At 41.3% G+C, this 25,746-nt stretch overlaps 1 protein-coding gene across 1 annotated transcript; it reads right to left on the bottom strand.

Moving 5' to 3' along the window:
• Positions 1-121: 121 nt before the first annotated feature.
• Positions 122-23,206, bottom strand: LOC145402031 (protein phosphatase PTC7 homolog). Its single transcript, XM_080274129.1, has 5 exons — positions 23,137-23,206; positions 13,787-13,966; positions 4,314-4,512; positions 1,998-2,254; positions 122-224 (listed from the first exon to the last, which is right to left on the bottom strand). Exons 1-5 carry the CDS (start codon positions 23,204-23,206, stop codon positions 175-177), a joined length of 756 nt encoding a protein of 251 aa, XP_080130255.1. The 3' UTR covers positions 122-174.
• Between the last annotated feature and the right edge of the window lie 2,540 nt (positions 23,207-25,746).

The following is a 25,746-nucleotide window of genomic DNA, read 5'->3' as shown; positions in this document are numbered from 1 at the left end:
GCTCATAAGATAGGGGTACAGGTGTCTTTTGTGAGCTGCCGGGCGGACGAGAGCTGGCAGGGTGGTGCGGGGGTCATGTCAGGAGGTCGGGTCAGGTCAACAAGCCACCGACGCCCCCCACAGGAGTCGGCATACATACACATACACACACTCGGCTGCTGCGTCGTCTCTCCCTCACACCGTTATTGTCGCCAACACCACTGTTATGTCGTCTGGCTTTCCACCTGTGTTTGAGTAAAGTAATTAGCCAGGAGAGGTATGGATGATGCTGATGATGATGATGGTGATGAAGGTGATGACTGACGACAACAACGATGATGATGGTGATAATGATGGTGGTGGTGGTGGTGGTGGTGGTGGTGGTGGTGGTGGTGGTGGTGGTGGTGGTGGTGGTGGTGGTGGTGGTGATGATGATGATGATGATGATGATGATGATGATGATGATGATGATGATGATGATGATGGTGATTTCTGAAGTGGTGTGGCCCACTTCACTACACATGACATTAACAATTCCCTGGCCAGACTCTATTCTGATGAGAAATGCGAGTAAAACAATGATGAAGAAGAAGTAAAATGAAAATACCTGTACTGTACCATTTTAGTTCATCACGGGGAGAAAACTGTACATAGCTGCTCTACAGAAAAGAAATTAAAACAGGGGAAAAAATAAATAAAAAGGTTTAAACTTATTACTATCCTTCTGGGAACACTGAGGAGCCCAAGGGTGAGTTAAAGTATCTGGATTTTCTTTAGGCCATAAGAGACTAATTTACCTCTCTGGCTGGATTTACATAACTGGAAAAAGCCTCCGTGGAATACAAACTGATATATGTTATGTGCAAAGTCTACCATAAGCTAAGACATGGCTGGGCACTACCTAGGACAAAATAAAAATGCTCTGCTCTTAATAACTGAGGACAAAATAACTGCAAGAGATGGCCCACACTACCTTTACCCCATTACTTCATTCTGACCCTCAACGCCCTTCTATCTATCCACCTATTGCCAGACGCCTTAATCCCGTAAGGGGTGGCCACAAACAAATTGCCTCCAAGTTGTCCTGTCCCCCACCATTTCACTGCCATGCTCCCAGCTCACACACCCCTCTCTCATATACAGTACCTCTCCACTCCATCCCTCCATCTCATCCTTGGCCTCCCCCTCCCTCTCCCCCCCTCCACTTCACTCACATACATTTTCCTCATCAGTCACTCACTCTCCATCCCCTCCACATGGCCAAACCACCTGAATGTGTTTCTCCTAAGGCTTCGTATCACATCCAAATCAATGCCTAATAATAACAGTACTAATATTACCCATTTCCAGTAACAGGAGGTCCATAAGTTATCACAATCCAGGCCACTTAAGCTATAGGGCACCACTCTTTGTCCTTTGCACAGTTTAGGTGATAGCAAAACCTCCCGCCACCTAATGGATACGAACTGTGGCATGTTAGAGATGACACATTCTTCCAACTTCAGCCTCCTTGCAATCAGGCCATCGAGGCATGACTATAATAATGAAGGAGATAATATATTACTTCTCCTTAGCTCTTCAGTGTATAAGATGTCCTCTATCTTGTGTGGCAGTAGAAATAATACCATAATTGAGATGCCACGGTACTGTAGGGTTAAATACAATGAATGGTACTTCCTTACTGACAGTTATATTCTGGCTAATACCTTATTTATCTATCTACCTACCTATACCCTGAAGTCCTAATACTGCAAAGGGTGGCCGCAGACAAAACACCTCCAAGTCGCTCTGTCACCCACCATTTGACTGCCCTCCCCCCAACTCATTCCCCCTTCCCTCATATACTGATATCACTGCACAATTATACAAACATGCCTCAAATCCCTCACAATATCACCTGATGGAGGATGGTGGACTGCAGGAAATGGGCAACTTCAGCCTGCAGTCCACTGGGTTCACGTCCAGCCTCGAGCAACAACAACAAGACGAAATTTAAGGCAACATAACCCTGGCCATACCTATTGCATTGATGCCATTTTCCCGGGCGTTGCGTGCGAAGGGAGACATATAATCCTCGTCAAATGCCAGGGTGCGTGCCTTGTGTGCTATGGAGTTGGCCGCCTGTTGCAGCAGCAGCAGATCCGTCGACCCCTGCACCTTCACCATCTCACGCACGATGGCAGAGTCTGGCAGGTTGTCAAACACACCGTCTGTCGCCACCATGAGAACATCACCCTCCTTCACCGGGAACTCTAGGGTTTCCGCACTCTCTGGCCTGTGTGAGAAAGTGAGAGGAATGGCAAAAATTAGCTTTACTTTCAGATGGAACAAGACTCCTTTTGTCAGCAGAGGCAACAGCTTTTTCAGTCACTTCTGGCTCTTGCAACTGCTCCTGTACCACCTACTGCCATATCCTCCAAGTTGTAACATCCATCAACACAGTAACTATACACATACATCAGTCTTCTTGCACCTTTTCTGGACCACATCATTTCCCTTACATATGGAAGACTTATATGTAATTACTCATACCTTGCAACCCACCTTTCACAAGACTCTTATGTTCTCACCCTCCACAAACACCAACAAGATGGAATTACAGTATTACTAACCCTCTTCCTACTCACAGCACAAGGCCACTGTCCACCCTCCATCTGGCGACAGCAATGACAGCTGGATGGGTAGGTTAAAGTAATGCTGCTGTTGTTTCTACTTAATTACATACTTAATAATGCCAATGCTGCCCCCCAAGAAACTCCTACATCCCATTTAGTCATACCTATTGCTAAGAATATGTGCATTTGTTCCTGGGGGTGGTAGTGTGAGCTGGGTGTGTTGATGTAATGCTGTTGTTTCTGTTCATCAACATCTTCGGCAATAAAATAAATGCCTCCCAAATTCTTGTACATCCTAAAACAATCTTTCATATCCATACCTATGAAGAAGAACTTGAGTGCATTTGTCCCTCGTGGTGGTGATGGGAGTTGTGGGGTTTATTGAAGTAGTTATGCCATTTCTGCTCACTTACATCCTTCATAATATCATAAGTGCCCACAAAAAACTCCTGTATACCCTTAAATGATCACATTAAGTCATATCTATCACTCATAACTTGAATGTTTGTTCATGGTGGTGGTAGGGAGAGTTGGAAGGGTGTGTTGACATATTACTGCTGTTTCTGTGCATCTTAAATCTAAAAAAACATACTTTAACTTAAGACTGTATATCCTGAAACACACCCGTGCAGCCCCCACACTGCTGTACATCCAAATCTGTCTATGAGAACCTGTTTGTTTGTCCCTAGAGGTGGTGGTGAGCTGGAGGTGTGTGTTGAAGCAGTGCTGCCTTTGGTATGAGGGTTCTCTCTTAATATACACAGAGAAAAGGAGTTAAAACAAAGTTATACAAATACTGTACACCTACTGCTGAGAACTTGTGCCTTTGTCCTTGGTGGTGGTGGTGAGAGCTGGAAGGGTGTGATAAGAAATACTGTGGTTCCTAGTAATTTACATCATTAATGATATCAAAAATGTCCCCAAACTCATGTAAATGCTATAACAATCCTTCACTCTACACCAATCATTAAGAACGTGAATGTATTTGTCCCTGGTGGTGGCACAGAGGGTTGGAAGGGAGTGTTGAAATAATGCTGTTGTTTCTACTTATTTACATTAATAATAACACTGTATCAAATGCCCTCCCCCTCAAAAAATAAATAAATAAATAAATAAATATTTACAGGCAGACCCCAAGATATGATGCCCCTACATGCAGTTCCCCGGGATAGCAATGGGGGTAGAAATACCACCTTACCCCGCTGAACGACGGCCAAACTTCAGCATAACGATGGGTTTTGTTTCTTTTTAATCAATTTTTATGATATTTTTGACTTAAATTTTGTGTTTAGGTCGATTTATAAACTGTTTGTAGTGTCAGATTAATGTGTTTTAGTCATAGGTGGGGTGAACATTGTCATTTTGCGGTATAGTTTACATACATTTTTTCCAGACTTTTTTTTTTTTTTATGATTTTCAGATTTTACCTTTGGGTTTAGGTGAGTTATAAATTGCTTTTAGGCCTTCTTAAACTTGTTTTAAACCTACTGGGGGTTTAGGTTAACTAGAAACTTGTTTTTGGACTCATTTAGGTGGGTTTAGGACTTGGTTGGGGTGGAAACCCAAGGCTCAAAAATGCATCCCTATACTTTACATGTTAAATCTACCCCAAGAAACGAAACCCTGCCTAGCGATGGGATTTTACTTAACCATTTGCACTGTTAAACTGGGGTATGCCTGTATTTACTTGTACCCTAAAACAATCCTTCACATCCCTACCTATCACTGAGAACTTGTGCATTTGTCCCTGGCGGTGGTAGTGAGAGTTGGAAGGGCGTGTTGAAGTAGTGCTGCTGCTCCTGCGACCGATGCACCACCAGGCCGTCCCGCACCACCACAAAGCCAGAGTCACCGATGTTGGCCGAGTACAGGTGGCCCGCATCACCCTGCAGCACCACCACGCATGCTGTGCTGCTGCCTGGGGCGTCACAAAGGTAATGGTTAGTAAGAACACAAAGCTCATACATCCCTCTACCTTTCTCCCTCCCTCTCTCTTTCTGTGTGTGTGTGTGTGTGTGTGTGTGTGTGTGTGTGTGTGTGTGTGTGTGTGTGTGTGTGTGTGTGTGTGTGTGTGTGTGTGTGTTCACACACACACATGCATGTGTGTACATATGAGAACATTGGAAAATCCTGGTGGTGCAGTTTAAGGTTTAATTTTTATCATCATCCTCAAGAGACATGTCAGACACCACATGCCATGCTACTTCCTCAAGCAACTTACAGCCTAACCAAATAACTTTATTATATTCTAGATATCTAATTCACTGAGTTATTTGAGACGAGCATGTGGAGTCATACAGAGAGACAGACTGATAAATGAGGAAGTGAAGCAGTGTTGTGGTGTGGATGTGGATGTGATAGGAAGTGTTAGGAGAAACACACTGAGGTGGTTTGGCCGTGTGGGGAGATCAAGAGTGAGAGACTGATGAGGAGAGTGTATGTGAGTGAGGTGGAGGAGGGGGAGAGGGAGGGGGAGGCCAAGGATGAGATGAAGAGATGGAGTGGGGAAGTATATGAGAGAGCGGGGTGTGAGCTGGGAGCAGGGCAGCGAATGGCGGGGGACAGGACAACATGGAGGCAATTTGTTTGTGGCCACCCCTTATGGTATTAAGGCATCTGGCAGTAGATAGATAGATAAACATCTAATAATAATTTAATGGAATTTATGGCTGGATTTTTTGGACCTACAAGTATGCTTCATGTACACAACTGGTCAAATCTGTAAGTGTAATTCTGTTTTTCCCTCTGCCTATGACCTCCAGTAGGTATTCTGAGTTCAGTGTGTCTGGGCACCCAAAAATGAATGCATCCTGATTTTGCCTCTTCTGTTAAATTTTCTAGGCAAGGGGACACTTTTTGCGGGCTTAGTATTTTATTCTTTTCCAAAATAAATAAGTAAAAATAAAAATAACATGAACAGTGCAGACAAAGACTCATAATTCCCCTGAGCCCCTTCATCCATGCTTCTCAATATGGCAGGATGGTCAATATTCCCAGCCATTCAATACCACCACCGGCACATCAAATACCTCAGTATGGGACCCTTCTGTCCTCTCTCTCTCTCTCTCTCTCTCTCCTGTGTACCAGCCAGTGATAAAAGTGTACATTAAGGCATTATTCTTGTTCTTGTACCTTAGCTTGGCCCAGATATTTGTCCTTCTGCAGCTTATTTCATGTAATGCTGAGGATGAGATGGAGGGATGGAGTCGAGAGGTATCTGTGAGAGGGGTGTGGGCTGGGAGCAGGGCAGTGAAATGGTGTTGGACAGGGCCACATGGATGGAAAGTGAGAGACTGACAAGGAGAGTGTATGTGAGTGAGGTGGAGGGGGGAAGAGGGAGGGGAGGCCAAGGATGAGATGGAGGGATGGAGTGGAGAGGTATATGAGAGAGGGGGGTGTGAGCTGGGAGCAGGGCAGTGAAATGGTGTTGGATAGGGCGACATGAATGGCAAGTGAGAGACTGACAAGGAGAGTGTAGGTGAGTGAGGTGGAGGGGGGGAGAGGGAGGGGAGGCCAAGGATGAGATGGAGGGATGGAGTGGAGAGGTATATGAGAGAGGGGGGTGTGAGCTGGGAGCAGGGCAGTGAAATGGTGTTGGACAGGGCGACATGGAGGCGATTTGTTCGTGGCCAACCCTTACAGGACTGAGGTGTCTGGCAATAGGTAGACTGACAGCTAAAACATGATGATACTATGGCTCTACATTCTTTCAATAGTGCTTCTTCATGAATGGCATTATATTCTGGCGTTAATCTCTTGTTACAACTCAGTACTGGAGATGCATGGATGGCAATTTTTAGGCCAAGTTAGAGTGAAAAAGATATACATCATTTTGAGTTCATTTTTGGTATCCAGTTAACAGCATGGACAGGATCTGCATGTGGCCATCTCTCAGGGATTAAGGTGTCTGGTTATAGACTGATATAGAGATGGAAGTCCACAATAAATTATAACATACTGCTGCCTATAACACCATAGTCACGGTGCACAAGTCTGAAGGCGTCATTATCGTACCCTGGCAACCTACCTGTCAACAGTGGATCCGATTTCATATCGTACACGAATCATGATATTATCTATCTATCTATCTACAGCCCGACACCCTAATCCCGCAAAGGGTAGCGGCAGACAAAATGCCTCCAAGTTGCTCTGTTACCCACCATTTGACTGCCCTCCCCCCAACTCACTCCCCCCTCCCTCATATACCTCTCAACTCCATCCCTCCACCTCATCCACCGTCTCTCCCTCCCTCCACTTCACCTACATACAACCTCTTAGTCAGTCTTTCATTCTCCATTCTCTCCACATGTCCAAACCACCTTAGTGATTATTATACATGAATATATTATACACAAATATTATTATACACGAACATATTATACACAAATCACACGCGAATCATATTATACACAAAATCAGACGCCCTGTTGACGGGTAGGCTGCCAGGGCACGATAATGACATCTTCTGACTCACTTGCTGCAACTATAATTGGCCTGTTTCCCCAAATTTACAGACCCAAATGTATGAAAAAGTTGTGATATTTTGAACCACATCCATGAGTTACAATGATACCATACAGTAATTCCCTACCTATGCCCATCAGTATATGGAGGTCTTTAGATGCCTTGAATCTGGGTTATGTCCTTTTTACTTTACTCTTGTTGGTACTAAATCATATTATTAAACTTAGAGAAGTAGTCTGTGGCACTCCAGGTTATTACGGTACTCTTATATCTGACTACCCCTGCTCGGAACGTTTGTCTATCCATCTATCTATCTGTCAAATGTGAATAAAATGATCAGGGGAGGACACAAATGAGACAAAAATGACACCCTTAGACTCAGTGGGTTAAGATTTCCCAGTTAAACCTGCCCTGCTATTGTCTGATCATTTTAGCCAGCTTGAGAAACCCCTCTTCATACTGGAGGCATTAGGAAATAAACGGAACTTTAACCTCTCCTCCTCCCCCTTTTTTTTAACTATGCTACTGTTGGACTATTTTAGCTGGCTTTTACATGTGATCCCTCTCACCACAAAGGCATTAGAAAATATACAATAAGCCTTTCAGGACAATGTTGTTCATCCATCCATCCATCATCCAATCCTACGTTGCCCCATGAGAAGCACAGAAGCCCGGGGCTAGGCAGTTGGTCCTGACGTTTAAGATGAGAGTGACCAGCCTCACTCATCCCTGAGTGGCATTACATGAGCAATAAACCCCAACCATCCCTTGGATATAAACCTTCACCGGCTCAATCCGATTGGAGCACAATAATTACCCAAGATACCGCCAGGCGCCAAAATTTGGTTATATGGTTACCACCCAGCGTAGTAAATGGTTTCCTGGTGTACAGGAAACCATTTGGCTTGTCACTCAGTGTAGAGTCACCCACAGGCAGAAGGAAGAGGAAAGAATGAAGGAATGAAAGACAGAAGAGGTTATTCTGATATATTTTAACCCTTTACTCCGATGACACTGTTCAATGTATTCTCGCTATCTCAAGGTGATTTATTTCATCTCAGCAGAACCCACTCATGATGAAGGAGTCAGTCAGGGCTACATTTCACCCCTCCACATGATCAAAACGTCTATCCTGACCTGAACAAAAACGATGACACAACACCCCTGAGACAGAAATTACATATGCAGACTGAAGGGGTTGAATCCTGCTACTTGTACATGAATATCCTACTGAGAGTGCTGTAGTAGTGACTGGGATAACATCAGATTTATTTATTTATTTAAATGAAACAATGATGGAACTAAATGCTGAAAGATTGGAGATTTGAAACTTCTAAAAAATTTAAAGGAAAAGGGCAGCCAAAATCAAGTTCCATCCATTTTGAGATGCCTGGACTCGCTGCACTTCAAAGACAGGAGGTAACAGACAATGGGAAAAATGAAAGATTTAGAAAGACGGTTCAAGACTTGACCAGGTACATAAACAAAAAACAGAATACTGATCTACTCAAGAATACAAATCTGGAGAGAAATGGGATGAGTGTGTGTAGTGCAGTGGGTGCTCCCTGCCTGGCTGTTATGGAGAAAAAGATGCTCCTATGCGGCAAAGAGAGAAAAAGAGGCTGAAGGGAGTTGGTGAGAGGAGGGGAGTTGGCATGAGAAGCACCTATAAACTGCACTGTTATGTAAAAATCAAATCCCTACGTGTCAAGTGGGGTTGGTGGAGGATTAGTGCCGCTCCCTGTAAAACAATTAACTCTAAGCCCTTGGCCACCCCGTTTGGGATACATGGCGTCTGGCAATGAATGAATGAATGAATGAATGTGCGGTTACATTCCTGCATGAAATATTACTGGCAGCTTGTCAATTTTTACACAGTTACTTTAAAGTCTGTACAAATCATTAATTCCTATACAACTGAGTAGTGAAGTGCAACTTATACATGTGTTGATGAGGAGCCCATATGTGGTGGCACTGTGCACCCTGGGTGGTGTACTTGCAGTATCCACCGGGGAGTCAGATCTCCCCACATTTCCCTGCACCTCGTCATGGGAAGGACCCTGGACTAACCCTGATGGGGTGCTGTCTACCAGAAGGGATTGCCAGATCCGTAAGTGGTGTATGTACTGTACTGAACCTGTAGGATAATCCCACAAGAGCAGTTGCTTATCTGTGGCTGACATACCTGCACAGACAGTCAGACTGGGGTTAAGCAACAACCCCTAGTACAAAAATGTCTTACTTTATTCTTACTAGCACCATTTTTTTCCCCCATTCAAAGATACTACAATAGTGATGGAATTATCATCAATCCCTTCATTACAAAGAGGTCTCATCAAAGCTGGATAATATCAATAATGTCCATTCACTGTACACTCTGACGGTTTAGTAGTGAAATTACACTAGTCTTACAATTAATTTCACCTTGGCTTTTTAAAATTACAGGTTATTACCACAAGCTGTGTTAATACACCTGTATTTATATCACCACATTCTGTAAGAGGCAGCTTCAATAGAAGGACCTCGGAGTATATCTAAATCTGTCCCTACTCAACAAAGCCACATCCAGGAATTCCATATCTGTCCAGGCTCAACAATGAGGAGCTCTCTCTCCAGCAATAAACCATCCTTTACCTTGTCCTTCTATCTAAAGTGTGTTTGCTCTAACCTGGGAAGTGGTAGGTGGAGGAGACCACCATTCACTCACTTAATGTAGTACTATCTTCTTCCTTCACCTATGTTAGTGTCTACCCTTCTCTCTCCCTGTTCCTTTCACCTTTCCTGTTACTTTTATTACTTTTATCCAGGTGGTTCTACAATAAGTGACAAAGCTAATTTATTCCTGTAACCCAGAAAGCCATGTAAATGCTGGGTGGTAACCAAACAACCAAATAATGGGGTGATGTGGAGCCTACTATGGTGCCCCTGTTAACTGCATACAGACACACAAATGCTGCATCCATCCAGCAACCAAACATCCACATTCTTCCCTGTGTCTTGCTGTGGTAAGGCACTGTCTGCTATGAGGAAGCATTTGTTCAATGCATGGGATGACACTGAAATGGCAGTTACTTGCATGTGGTTGATGAGTTTGCTCAGCTGGACAAACCAGGATTACTCAACAAGAGCTATAACCGGGCAGATCCCTAACCCCTTTCTGCAGCCAAGTGTAGCCAGACTGAAGGGTTGATCTAACTATTAACCATGGAAATATTCTTGCCACATAAATATGGCTCACTGAATTTCATTTAACTACCAGCTAGTCTTCAAGCTGTGGAAGTGGTCCAGTTCCATCACGTGAAAATACATCAACCGTAGTTCTCCTTCTACCTCCTCCTCTGCTGCCACTATTCAACGATAACCTTTCTGCCTTGAACCTTCACTCCATACATTCTACTGAAATCTGTTGTTTTCACCCAAGGAAACTGGACATACTTGAATTCTAAGCTACAGCAGCATGAAATTTTATCAGAGGTAAGAATGAGCCTCCTTGGTTACTAGTCAAATCAACCCTCTAATCTGACTACACTTGGCGATCAACTGAGCTGCGAAGGGTTAGGGATTTTTGTCGCGTTACAGTGAATGTCTTTATGTATCCATCTTTTGCCAGACACCTCAATCCCGCAAGGGGTGGCCACAAACAAATCGCCTCCATGTCACCCTGTCCCCTGCCACTTCACTGCCCTGCTCCCAGCTCACACCTCCCTCTCTCATATACCTCTCCACTCCATCCCTCCATCTGGTCCTTGGCATCCCCCTCCCTCTCCCCCCTCCACCTCACTCACATACACTCTCCTCATCAGTCTCTCACTCTCCATCCCTTCCACATGGCCAAACCAACTCAATGTGTTTCTCCTAACGCTTCCTATCACATCCACACCACAATGCTTTAGTTAACTCTCACCTTACCACCTCCTCCTCTCTCTCTCTCTCCCTCTTTTTCTGCAGGCACCACAACTCTCATAAACCCTCCTCCTTTTGCCTTCCATTATTCTCGCCTCTCAATATTCCAGTCGGCTCTTTATTTTCATTCCTGGCTCACCCAATAACGCAGTCTTCAATATGCCTGAGTTTGAGGTTTTTATTATTATTATTATTATTATTATATGAGGGAGGGAGAGTGAGCTGGGGGGGAGGGCAGTCAAATATTGGGTGACAGAACGACTTGGAGGCATCTTGTCTGCAGCCACCCTTTGCAGGATTAGGGCATCAGGGTATAGATAGATAGATAGATAGATGAATAGATAGATATAGGTTATTATTATCCATCCATCCATCCATCATCCAATCCTACATTGCCCCATGAGGAGCGTAGGAGCCCGGGGCTAGGCAGTTGGTCCTGACATTTGAGATGAGAGTGACCAGCCTCACTAAACCCTGAGTGGCATTACGTGAGCAATAAACCTCAACCACCCCTTGGATATAAACCTTCACCGGATTGAGCCGGTTATCATTATTATTCTTATTATTATTATATTATTATTATGATAATTACTGTATTATTATTATTATTATTATTATTACTATTATTATTATTATTATATTATTATGATAATTACTGTATTACTGTTATTATTATTATTATTATTATGACTACAGTATTTGTGTTTCCTTTGCTCCAATCTTTCCAGTGTGTCTGGTGTGTCTCTCTTGGTTTATGTTACACCAACGGCATCTGTATTCCTCTCTCTCTCTCTCTTATTCTGCTCTTCATAATACTACTGACTTTTTTTTTTGCAACTAAGGATGGAGTTAGGTAGTATCCAAGAACTATTGTGGTAGGTGGGAGTGCTCACCATCCACTCACTTGATGTAGTACTGCTCTCAGGTGTCTGCCCTTTCCTCTCCTCCATCCTTCTTTCCTTCCAGCCTCTTCTGTCATTTTTTCCTTCATTCTTTCCTCTTCCTTCTGCCTGTGGGTGCCTCTACACTGAGTGACAAGCCAAATGGTTTCCTGTACACCAGGAAACCATTTACTACACTGGATGGTAACCATATAACCAAATTTTGGCACCTGGTGGTTTAGTGGGTAATTACAGCACTCCAGTCAGATTGAGCTGGTGAAGGTTTATATCCAAGGGTTGGTTGGGGTATACTGCTCACATAATGCCACTCAGGGATGAGTGAGGCTGGTCACTCTCATCCTAAATGTCAGGACCAACTTGCCTAGCCCCAGGCTCCTACGTTTCTCATGGGACAACGCAGGATTGGGTGGATAAAATAACTCATAAAGGAGGGAGAATCACCAACAACATACCCAGTACATTAAGCCAATCGTTCATACATCATTCAAACCCTAACTTCTCGTTCCACTTCATAAACATCTGTTCATATGTATGCTGTTAAATCCTCCACTCTTCCCATGTATTCTTGTATGGATGAATATTACAGAACATAATATACCACAGAGGCAAAGGGATTCCAATCATACATTCATAGCACTCACTCCAGGTTTCATGTTTGCCAATCAATGTAGTGTCACCATCAGAGAAATCTCTTAAAAACAGCTCAAAATGCAGAACTGTAGTGCCATAAACACTGTGAATTTTGGCCTTGATACAGATGAACAATGAGATATGTCTGTGAGGATGAACAATGAGATATGTCTGTGAGGATGAACAATGAGATATGTCTGTGTGGATGAACAATGAGATATGTCTGTGAGGTTGAAAAATGTCAGTGCTAAACCATCTACAAAGAATATTAATGTTGTGATGGAGTGGACTGGGAGGATGGGGCAGACTGTTTTTTTTTATGCAACAAAAAAGGAACCAAAGGCCAGGAGCGCGCAAACCGTTCCTTCCAAGAAAAAACAAAAACACCACAAAAGAGAGCCAAATTCAAGATCCATTCATTTCGAGATGCCTGGACACACTGCGTTTGAAAGACTGGAGATCATAGGAAGTAGGAAATACAGACAGAGGGAGGCAGTTCCAGAGTTGGCCTGTTGCATAAATGAAGGACTGGGAGTGGTTATTGGTTTGTTTTCAGCTGTTGGAAGGAAAAAGTTAATGGATTTATATTCTGTATGATCATGTTCACTACCCTGTCATACACCCCCACCAACACATAATAAAATCAATCTATAGCCATACACCCTAATCCCGTAAGAGGTGGCCACAAACAAAGTGCCTCCATGTTGCCCTGTCCCATGCCATTTTGAAACCCTCCTCCCAACTTACACCCCCTTCTCATATGCCTCTCCACCCCATCGTAAAACCACCCCACCAACACCACAGCAGCAACACCAGACCTGAATATCACACCTCAATCATAAAACACGAGAGATAGTGGGCAAAATCCTCCAAGTCATCAAAACTACCATCTGAGGCACAAGGAAAGGTCAGTGTGAAATTTCCAGATATAAAAATACTCCGCAACACATATTCTCTCAAAAAAACCTTAGCCAGTGTCAGGATACCCATGCTGGATGGTACAGAGGATGGGATATGCAGGTGTTCAGGCCTATGTTGGTGCTATGTAGGTGGATTTCTAAACACATTTGCTTGTCTATGTGTAAGAATGGACAGGAAAACAATAATCTTTTCCCTATTCAATCTATGGGTCTTGTTCGTCAAAAAAAAAAAATAAATAATAATAATGAAAAACTTTGTCTAACTTGGGGTTCTTGTTAAAAAAAGTACATTGGAATTGTGTGTGTGTGTGAGAGAGAGAGAGAGAGAGAGAGAGAGAGAGAGAGAGAGAGTGTGTGTGTGTGTGCGCCTCACCTAATATATGGGTCTTGTTCTCGAGCAGCTCATAGTACGCCCTTGCGATGATGGCGGCGGGTTGCGAGGGTGAGTATCGGCCTCCCCGCACTATCCGCTCACTCACACGCATCAGGGAGTGCGAGAACTCACCCGGGTCTATCCCCCACGCCCGCCACCCGCCCACACCATCGGCCACACCTGACGAGGGAGAGAGAGTGGATTAGTAACTGCAATATTACAACCAAGATGAATGTAACAGGGCAATGGAGAGAGAGAGAGAGAGAGAGAGAGAGAGAAAACAGTGCCATCTTCAGTGTCAACATCCAAGGTTAGGCTGTCCAGATTATTTAAGCACAGACCACCCAATGCCCCTGACAATGCTTTCTAGGGTTGCTGGAGCGAGTGAAGCGAGCGAGAACATTATTTTTCGCCTAAAATTTGATGTGTAAATACTTGCCTCGTATGGCTTGTAAAACGTACTTGTTCTGAGGGGCACCAGTTTTTTGTTTTCCTTCTCAGATTTTGAACTATTCACAAGACACACCAGGGGACAAGGGAATGTATTACTGATGAAATTGTTCTGCTCTCAGTTATTAAGCTTTTATATAAATGTCCAGCAGTTAACAAGAACATGACAATAATAATAATAATAATAATAATAATATATTGATAACAATAATTACTACTACTACTAATATATATATATTAATCCCCAAGCTAGACCTCATCAGATCATATAGCCCTGCTAGGGTTACAGGAGAGCGCTACCCCTCCCAGCACGGCAGCCACCGGGCGGGGCGCGAACTCGCAACCTCATGATTAGGAGCCCGACACCCTACCACCGAGCTACCGTGCTCCCCAATAAATAATAATAGTAATGTGTAATAATAATAATAATAATAATAATCATCATCATCATAACCACACCATTCACCACACCTGGGGACAAGAATATAGATTAGTTACTTCTAAAAACACCCATCTATTTGTACAAAAAAGGTAAACAGTATGATAAAAATACCGTACAACAACAACACCCGGGAATTCAATGCACCTGTTACTCCTGCATGTACTATTTACCTGAGTGTTGATGCCATGTGGACGATTTTGGCATGTAAAAAAAAAAAAAAAAAAAAAAAAAAAAAAAAAAAAAAAAAAAACAATTTATGGAAGTTTCTAAAGTCATGGAACTGAAACGGAATCAGAATTATTGAATGAAGAACTCTGTGTGATTATAATCGACGACTGAGAAACACACAACGGTTTGCCATCCATATTACCCACATTACTGATGCTAATATTTCATGGTTTCTCGGTGTATTAACGTGACAGGGAGCCAGCCAGCTATTAAATACTCACAAAAAATCTCACATACCTTTGGAAAGTCAGAGAATTCATGAAAGCAAAACACGTGCATTTTTTGAATGTGGAGACAATGGAGTTACCTCTATACACAAGCGCATATGATTTAATTAAATGAATGGGGCCGACGAGACACCTGCTACCTACTAACTAAGCTTTATAGAGTTCAATGTTCCCACTCTCGCCTTTATGATGACGCTACTGTAGTTCCAAACCCAGGCGGTCATGCATAATACGATACTCTGTTTTACGGCATTAGAACTATATTATGATACTCTCTTGTTATTATGCTCTGCTAGACCTATCTGTATGTCTTTTTCCTTTCATTTTTACTGCAGCATCAGGGCAATACTCTTGAAACGAGAACAGATTCTTGAACAAAAATGTTTCACAAATCGCTAAGTTTCCAAATGTTCTCTGCAGCCATCTACACTTCAGCAGAGAGAGAAATTTGGTTACACTTGGGGATTTAGGTTGTTAGGCTGGGATATATTAGGTTTGGTTACATTAGCATACATTAGGTTTAGTTAGGTTAAATTAGGCTAGTTAAGTTAGAATAAATTAGCACAAAAGACGCTACATTACTGCCTAAGTGGCTTTCCAGAATGTTTGCCTTGCGCTTTTGGTCAGTCATTGGGGGAAGTGCAATTTAAACTAAGATTTTTAAACACGTATCATTAATTATAAACGAAATAATAAACACAGCAAAACACTCAGAAAAAGACATAAAGAAATGCTTTGGTTTAAAATGGTAAAATAAGATGGTCCTGCCTCGTTAACTATTACCATTGCCTTTATAAAAAAAAAAAAAATCACTTCAGTATCTTGGAAAAAAAAAAAGAATACTTGGTGTACAGCCATGTGCAAAAGATCGCCGTAAATTCTGTCGGCATTGTTGTTCTGTTTTCTATACTTTTCGTTTCTCCATAATTGACTAAGAATATCCTTCCCTCTCGTACTGTTTTGTTGCTTGCTTCATATTGCTTCCTTGTTAAAAACAGTTCATGCAACATCTTCCTTTGCAGAGAAGTATCGGCGAATTTTTGCTCAAGGCTGTAAAAGTAACAGAAAATGGATTAAGTGAGATATTTTGAAGGCTTCGAATACCAGAGTTTTTAAGTTAAATATATAAACAAATATATAAATCTTACACCGAATAAACTCAAAAGCATCATCCACAGAAAATGGGTTAAACTCGTTCGAACACACACACACACGTATATAGTGAAGTATTTTTGCATGTTTTCACCAGAGTTACGTTTTATATATATATATATATATATATATATATATATATATATATATAGTTCACGGATAGAGGCTTTGTTACATCTAGATACATCAATCCGTCTATCTATATCAATCTCTCTACCTACATATCTATCTATCTATCTATCTATCTATCTATCTATAGTATCAATCTATCTTTCCACCCATCTCCAACTCTCCCTCCCTATCTATCCATCTATCTACCTACCTATCTATCTATCTATATCAATCCAACTACATACCTATTTATATATCTACCTCTATCTATCTATTTATCTATCTATAAAACACAAACAACTAACTACAGTATACTCAGTTTTATTTTTTTTTTATCAAGATGGCTGAATTCAACATATATATCTGTGGGAGAAATTTGAGTTAGTAAATAAGTTTCAATTCAAATTACGCGGCATTGAATTTGAATTACAATGATGTTATTCGGACACATTGCGTTCACCCAGGCATCACCACCCTGTCATGTGCATCTTCGTCTCGATTGAAAAAAAAAAAAAAATATTGAGTAGTTTTAAATTATTCGTTGGGTTTACGTGAAGCTGATAATGTTGTCAATTTTGAGAGAGAGAGAGAGAGAGAGAGAGAGAGAGAGAGAGAGAGAGAGCACTTATCCAATTAAGCAGCCTAACATCTCATTACCCAAACACTTCATCTCGCAGCCATAATCTCTCTCTCTCTCTCTCTCTCACTAAAACTTGGACAGAAGACTCAATTCAGAAATCTTTCACACATACCTAGAATTCTCTCTCTCTCGTATTTATATTTGAAAGTTTATATATTTAATTCACACAAGCATTCTCTCTCTCTCTCTCTCTCTCTCTCCACAAACTACCGACCCTAACCCGACCTGACCTGACACCCTGTTAGTTTGATTTCTTTTCCTTGCGTAAAAGTGTGTGTGTGTGTGTGTGTGTGTGTGTGTGTAATTCACCGGGTCGGTCATTATCACTTGATGGTCGTGATCGTCAGCTTTTACCCTCCCGGAAGGGAGCTGAGAGCTCATATAGTCCGATCTAAGGGCAAGGCTGTGACCTTCACACACACACACACACATCCCCTTGCTCAAGGGGGACAGTAACCACCCACTTCATCAGTGAAACTTTTCGCAACCTGAGCGAGGCGCGAACTCCAGTCCACCAGTTGGCAAGTGAGAACGTTACCACTGCACCAGCAAGTGTGTGTGTGTGTGTGTGTGTGTGTGTGTGTGTGTGTGTGTGTGTGTGTGTGTGTGTGTGTGTGTGTGTGTGTGCCCTTCCAACACACACTTATGAACTCCGTGGTCTTTGTGTGTGTGTGTGTGTGTGTGTGTGTGTGTGTGTGTGTGTGTGTGTGTTCTTACCTAATTGTATCTTTACAGGAATGAGTCAAGCTCGTACTGTCCCGTGTCTTAAACCATATTTATCGTACATATCCTTAAATTTGTGAATTGTTTTGGCACACACTATTTCATTCGGCAGTGCATTCCATTGATCAATTGCTCTGTTTGGGAAACTGAATTTCCTTACGTCTTTATCACCTCTCTTCTTATGCAGTTTTTTGCAGTGTCCTCTTGCTGATGCTTTCCCATATGTTAAATAATCATTTATGTCTATTTTCTCCTTCCCTGATATGCATTTATATAGCATTATCATGTCACCTCTTTTCCTTCTCTCCTGTAGTGTTGGTAGATTCAGTTTATTTAGTCTTTCTTCGTAGCTTAGGTCCCTTAAGCTTGGAATCCATCTTGTAGCGGCCCTTTGAACTTTTTCAATCTTGTCTATGTGTTTTTTGAGATGAGGACTTCAGACTACTGATGCATATTCCAGGGTTGGTCTAATGAATGATGTTATTATCCTTCTTAGCATGTCTTCATTTATGTATGTGAATGATATTCTCATATTTGCAAGCAGTGTATACATGTTCCGTACCTTCTCGCTGATGTGGTCAGCCGGAGATAGTCTGTTATTGATAATCACACCTAGGTCTTTCTCTCTTTCTGATGTGTATAGGGTTTTATTTCCTAACTTATAATCCCAATCAGGTCTTTTTCCACTTTTACCAAACTTGATTACATGACACTTGTCCATATTGAATTCCATTTGCCATGTACTACTCCATTCATGAAGTTTATCTAATTCTTCTTGTAGCTCTTTACAAGAGTCTGTGTTAGTAATTCTCCTTTGTATTTTTGCATCATCTGCAAACATATTCAGATAGCTCTCAATTCCAGTGTTACTGTTTATATCATTTATATACACTAAAAACATGATTGGTGCCAGCACTGAACCCTGTGGTACTCCACTAGTCACTTCTTTCCATGATGAGTAGTTTCCTCTTAGTACTGTTCTCATTTCTCTTTTTATGAGAAAGTCTTGCATCCAACAAAACAGTTTGCCTCGAATTCCTCCTTGATGGTACAGTTTCCATAAAAGTCTTTGGTGTGGTACTGTGTCAAAAGCTTTCTTGAAATCTAAATAGATACTGTCCACCCATCCTTCTCTTTCCTGTATTGTGTTTGTTACTCTGTCATAACAGCTCAACAGATTAGTAACACATGATTTTCCTTTTCTGAAACCAAACTGTCTTTCTGTTATCATACTGTGTTCTTCTAGATGATTTACCCAAGCTTTTCTTATAAGCTTTTCTAATACCTTGCTTACAACACTGGTCAGTGATACTGGTCGGTAGTTGAGTGGATTTTGTCTATTTCCTTTCTAGAATAAGGGGACAATATTTGCTTTCTTCCAAATATCAGGTAGTGTGTGTGTGTGTGTGTGTGTGTGTGTGTGTGTGTGTGTGTGTGTGTGTGTGTGCCCTTCCAACACACTTCTCAACTCTGTGGTCTTTGTGTGTGTGTGTGTGTGTGTGTGTGTGTGCCCTTCCAACACACACTTCTCAACTCTGTGGTCTTTGTGTGTGTGTGTGTGTGTGTGTGTGTGTGTGTGTGTGTGTGTGTGTGTGTGTGTGTGTGTGCCCTTTCAACACACTTCTAGATGCGCATTTTTTTCATCAACCATTTTTCCTTGCGCAAGTTTATGGTGTTACTAATTTCGCCGACGAAGCTGTTTTTTTTCCTTTCCCCCCAATCCGAAATAAGGTCGCGGGGGCATTGGAATTTGTCTGGATGCCGTTTTGTAACTGATTTATTGAGTATGGGAGAAGACCGTAAGGGAGGGGAGCTTTGATGTCAATGTGTGAAAAGTGATTATGGACAGCAGGGAGATTTGGAGGAGAAGGAGGAGGAGGAGAAGAGGTTTGTGAATGGTGAAACATATACCTCTCTCTCTCTCTCTCTCTCTCTCTCTCTCTCATAATTCGAATTCCAATGTTTTTATATACTCATTAACTATCAAGACAGTTTATGTGGAGACCATCTTGCATTCCCCTGGCAATCTTTTGTTACATTAGGTCAGTTTGTGTTTGATTAGGTTAAATTAGGTTAGATTAGGTTAATTTGGGTTAGTTTAGGTTAGATAAGGTTAGTTTGGGTTAGTTTAGGTTAGATTAGGTTTATCTGGGTTAGTTTGGTTGTCTGGTGGGTTCGCTTGGATACGTGAGGTGAGACAGGGTGACTGATCTGAAATGTAAACAGTCTTCATTTCACAGATTATCAGTAACTGCCTGTGTTTGGGCCAGGGTGTGTGCTTTGTGTGTGTGTGTGTGTGTGTGTGTGTGAGAGAGAGAGAGAGAGAGAGAGAGAGAGAGAGAGAGAGAATCAACCCTGTTTTCCACTGCAAATACCTAAGAGTACGAAAAGATATGGAAAAAAAGCGTAATTAAACGGAACTACATACACTGGCAACAACATTCTCAGTTGCCAGATTTTCCTGAGATAAGTGGACAAATTTAAAGTAATGTTCTATGCCCGTTTTCTTTAGTCTTTTCTAATTCCATGCACCCTGACGTGAAGCTGCAAGAAATTAGTGTACCGTAGCCCTAGGAAAAATAATTACTATCAAAATGCAGGATTATTTCACTTTAGAACTACTGTATATATTTAAAGGCCTTAAAAATATAAACAAAACTAGTATATCTCCTTTTTGCACATATCTCCCTGCTGGACATTAAATACCTAATATAAATAAAAGCCCACATTTAACCACTATATAGGCAATAAAACTTGGCAATTCAGAACGATTTTATGTTTAGAAAGAAAATATATAACAAACGCCTCTGTAATAATGAGAACAACAGTACCCTGGATAGTGAAACTTTTTTTTTTTTTATCACACTGGGTACCCCGGGGTGTCACAGATCCCAAGGGGAAAAAATACGTCTGATTTATGGCAACTGCTTCACCAGACAAATAATTCAAGCAATTTTCTTTCACTGAAGCCAAAAATAATAATAATAATAATAATAATAATAATAATAATAATAATAATAAAATTTAAATGAAAATATTTTTAAGATTTTTCTTTTTAAGTGCAGAATGTTGTATATGCTAATTTTAACCTTAACCCTAACAAAACTGAAAGGCAATATCAATGTCGTGGGTCATCTGCTGCAGACCCACGTTGGGACTTCCGGTATATAAACAAAAGGAGAAACAGCCAATGAAAATTAACTGCACACAAGGAATGACCTATGACCTTACATAGGCAACCTGAGGTCTGACATCCCAATGGCTCTATACAGCAAAATCAGAGCCAGTTCCAGAAAGGACCCATGATCCTCAAAAGGACTTCACTGGTCAGGAAGGTAGACGACAGGGCAGATCTCGACCCTAAGTTCAAACACACATTACATAATTTTCGGGGCCTGGGATCTAGCAGGCCTCAGGTGACTTTTCACTTCCAATTAAACTCACTTAAGGGTAAAGTCTGCTACCACTTGCCTTCACTCGCTGTTCCCTGCCTAAGTAATAGTAAAAAAATAAATTATACCTAACTGAATTTTCTCCCAACACCATCTAATAACCAAACATCATTCATTATATACACTCATTTGAAATATTTTAATCTTAGTCTATATGCAGTTCTTACATTACGCTCACCATTTCCCCCTACGCGCTCTTTTCGTAATGTGCCCTACCATGCACTCCGTTCATGTGATGCACCTCTCCATGAACCCAGTTATTTCCACATACCCTTTCAAAAAATTCATGCACCCTGGCTGACTATTACTGTCTATGCATTTGGTTAACATTCTATTTTTTTTCTTCTTCTTTTTCTTTTTTACTGGGCCGGATCTAAAAGTCTGGAAAAGGGGGAAGGCGTGATTCCTCTCAGAATTACTACCTTACGCATTTAAAGTAAAAATAAATAAATAGCAAGTAAAAATAAATATCCACTTATTTTACCCGCATTAAGCATGGGAGTACAATAATATGGGCAAGTGCAATTACAATACGATATTCGCTGCACAATTTCTATTTAAAAAAAAAAAAAAATGTTTTAAAGTAACTACTACTGCTAAAAAAGGACGGGGGGAGGAGGGCGTATGTCCCTTAAGTCCCCGCCCCCACCTCAAATCCATGTCTGAAAAAGAGAAATTAAACGCGGCCAAACATATAAAAATGCCCCAACATTTTTCTTGGAGTCAAAACATGGGAAAAATGCCAAATCAAATGAAACTGGCCCCCAAAAGACCAACAGGCATCCATGAGTCAAACTGCGCATGCTCAGAGATGCCGGGAGGGTCTATGGCGGGAACACATCTTTCAAACCAAATCAGAAACGTCTTGTCACCGCAAATAAATAAATAAACAGATACACGAATAAATATTAATACTTTACCACAGGGGTGCAAGTCTTCCAAATTTCCTATTCTGTTTATCTATCTATCCACAGTCAGACACCACAATCCCGTAGTAATGGGTGGCTGTTTGACGAATAGCTGTTTTACAGGGGGGGGGGCACTGACCCTCCGCCAACCCACTAGCTGAGATGTAGGGAACACGTATGGGTTGGTTATATGGTTACCACTCAGCGCTGTGAATGGTTTCCTGGCTTACAGGAAACCACTATGCTTGTCAGTGTAATGCCACCTGAAAAGGAAAGCAGGGAAATAAGGAGTGACAGGAAAGATGGAAGAAATACGAAGAGAGGAAGGCAGACACGAAAAGAATAATGAATATGAAGGAAAAAGTAGGCAGCACTACATCAAGTGTGCGAATGACGGTAAGAAATAACGAGAGACGGGCAGACGGAAAAAGAATGATAAAGATGTAGAATTAGGCAGCACTACATACAGTGAGTGGATGATGGTGAGAAATAGAAAGAGAGAAGGACAGACACAGAAAAATCATACAAGATGCAGGAAGAAGTAGAGAGAGAGAGAGAGAGAGAGAGCGCAGGAGGGGTACGAAGATATACGAAATGATCAAAATAGCTTGTGTAGTACTTGGAAAATTAATTATCATCAGAATATACATCCAGTAATAATATCAACCAAAAATTGTTATCTGAAACATGACTGACAAGAGGGAAAAAGTCATCACAGTTTTAGAGTCCATTGTTCGTGGCGTCATTGTTTTGGCCAAATGTGGGACAAATGCCCTGACGTGGGACTGTTTTTTGTGGGGGAGCAAATTTCGCACTTAATCTGTGGGAATTGGTATGGGAATTCGTAAAGTTTGTGGGAAATTATGGATTCTAGAAAGTTTGCCAGAAACTAACTGTTAATTCCACCAAAAAAAGGAGAATTTGGGTAATATTATGGAAATGATGAATCAGATGGTACTCAGGCAGGTCTGAATTGGAGCTTCCTTTTATTGTGAAAGATTTAATCACATATGGTACGTGTTTTAGTCTCGTACAGCCGTATCTCTACTACGGCCCCAGCCACACTGCCGACTGCCGCACCGACCATGTCTTACCTTGTGAAGCAACGAGCTTTGGTTAAGAAGTTCACTTATGCAGCTGCCTGTTCTTTCAACGAAGCAGACATCAGGTATGTCTAGGAGAGGAGCAAAACATTTGTAACAACTCACAAACCAAGTTCAGATGCGTATACCAGAAACCATAGACATTCTTGTAATACTGACAAGCTTTCATCCATTCAATGCCATATCCAAGAGAGAGAGAAAAAAAAAAATCTACTGCCCCTATTGGTGCTAGGTATATGCTAGGTCAGCTTTTTGAAGATCCTGATGACCTTGAAAATGAATAGAGCACTGTGGGTCTTCAGCAATGGTACAAAAGCTGCCTAGGGAACGTAATCACTTTCTGGGCCGACATGAATGAAAAGTAACACGGCTGGACAATAATGATCCCAAATGTTTCTGGTCTTGTACTGGCATGACTATCGCTTCCAACTGCTAACGCCTCAGTCGGAAGAAGCTATTCCCAGATAAACGTTGTGCATTCTAAACGGAAAAACTGTCTCGGTGTTAGATCAGCTGAAGCAACATTACAAATTAGATACGGACCGTCTCATTACTTTCAGTCATGCGTAGATTTCATGATTTGCCCAGAAATTTCAATGCAAAAGGTTCTGGGGAAGACGAGGAGGAAAATGACATTATTCTTGAGATAGCATGATTTAACAGTGCGGATTTTAAATTGTAAAATATGCAATTACATCAACCTTCCTAATTTGTATATATTTAATCAGTCATGACATACTGTAAGCTAAATCAAGAGAAATGCTTTTATGCTTTCATTTCTATTTTTAAGTAATACAATGTTGTCTTGTTTTCATATGATTAAAAACTACCTGCATTATTTCTATTCTGAGTAGTATTTTTTTTTTTCTGGAATATTATTTAAAAAAAAATTGTGCTTCTAATTTTGTGGGAATTTTCATGGGATTTTGGTTGAGAGCTGTGGGATTCTGTGGGAAAAAATCGCTAATCTGTGGGACATGGCTTCTACAAACGTGGCAACACTGTTATCGCGTACGCAGCACTACATCAAGTGAGTGGATGATGACCGCCACCCCCTGCCACAGTAAAATATGTTGCGTACACTTAAAACATACAATAAACAGACATACACAATATATATAAGGAAATAACAACGCAAATACAATAAAACAAGAATAAGATGAAGAAAGCTGGGTAAATAATACGTTAGACGGTCATTCAAATTTGAAAATAAAAGTTAGACGCCATTCACTGTTCGTTAAAGCGGTTATTCATTTAGTGGATTTGAAATTTTCCTAACACCCTCTCTTTAGCGATTTATTTTTGTATATTATTTTAACATCCTCTCGTATGCTATTTTATAAAGTTTTAATATCGACATAGTTAGGAATAATGACGTACAGGAGGATACTGAGATGTAGAGAATAAATCACTTACGGAAAGGTGTTAAGTCTTCAAAGTTTAAAAAAAGAAAAAAAAAACTTCCAGACTAAAATCGTGCAAAAAATATAATTACACACACACACACACACACACACACAACTACCATCAACATTTACACACACACACACACAACTACCACCAACATTTACAAACATACATACACACACACACACTACCACCAATATTTACACACACACACACACACAACTACCATCAACATTTACACACACACACACACACACAACTACCACCAACATTTACACACACACACACACACACACAACTACCACCAACATTTACACACACACACACACACACACAACTACCACCAACATTTACACACACACACACACACACAACTACCACCAACGTTTACACACACACACACACACACACACACACACACAACTACCACCAACATTTACACACACACACACACACACACACAACTACCACCAACATTTACATACACACACACACACACACACAACTACCACCAACATTTACATACACACACACACACACACACACACAACTACCACCAACATTTACATACACACACACACACACACACACACAACTACCACCAACATTTACATACACACACACACACACACACACACACACACACACACACACAACTACCACCAACATTTACATACACACACACACACACACACACAACTACCACCAACATTTACATACACACACACACACACACACACAACTACCACCAACATTTACATACACACACACACACACACACACAACTACCACCAACATTTACATACACACACACACACAACTACCACCAACATTTACATACACACACACACACACACACACAACTACCACCAACATTTACATACACACACACACACACACACACACACAACTACCACCAACATTTACATACACACACACACACACACACAACTACCACCAACATTTACATACACACACACACACACACACAACTACCACCAACATTTACATACACACACACACACACACACACACAACTACCACCAACATTTACATACACACACACACACACACACACAACTACCACCAACATTTACATACACACACACACACACAC

This window comes from Coenobita brevimanus, chromosome 57 (assembly GCF_032717465.1).
Source record: "Coenobita brevimanus isolate Jiangsu-jjx chromosome 57, ASM3271746v2, whole genome shotgun sequence".
NCBI lineage: Eukaryota > Metazoa > Arthropoda > Malacostraca > Decapoda > Coenobitidae > Coenobita > Coenobita brevimanus.
This window is presented reverse-complemented; position numbering and strand designations above follow the sequence as displayed.

What these genes read in the sequence shown, in the direction of transcription:
- LOC145402031 (XM_080274129.1), bottom strand. Translation starts at nt 23,206, where the DNA reads ATGGTCGGTGCGGCAGTCGGCAGTGTGGCTGGGGCCGTAGTAGAGATA. An exon ending in GCTGTACGAGACTAAAACAC is followed by an intron (nt 13,967 to 23,136) that starts GTACCATATGTG and finishes CTCCCTCGTCAG; the next exon opens with GTGTGGCCGATGGTGTGGGC. An exon ending in AAATGGCATCAATGCAATAG is followed by an intron (nt 225 to 1,997) that starts GTATGGCCAGGG and finishes ACTCAAACACAG; the next exon opens with GTGGAAAGCCAGACGACATA.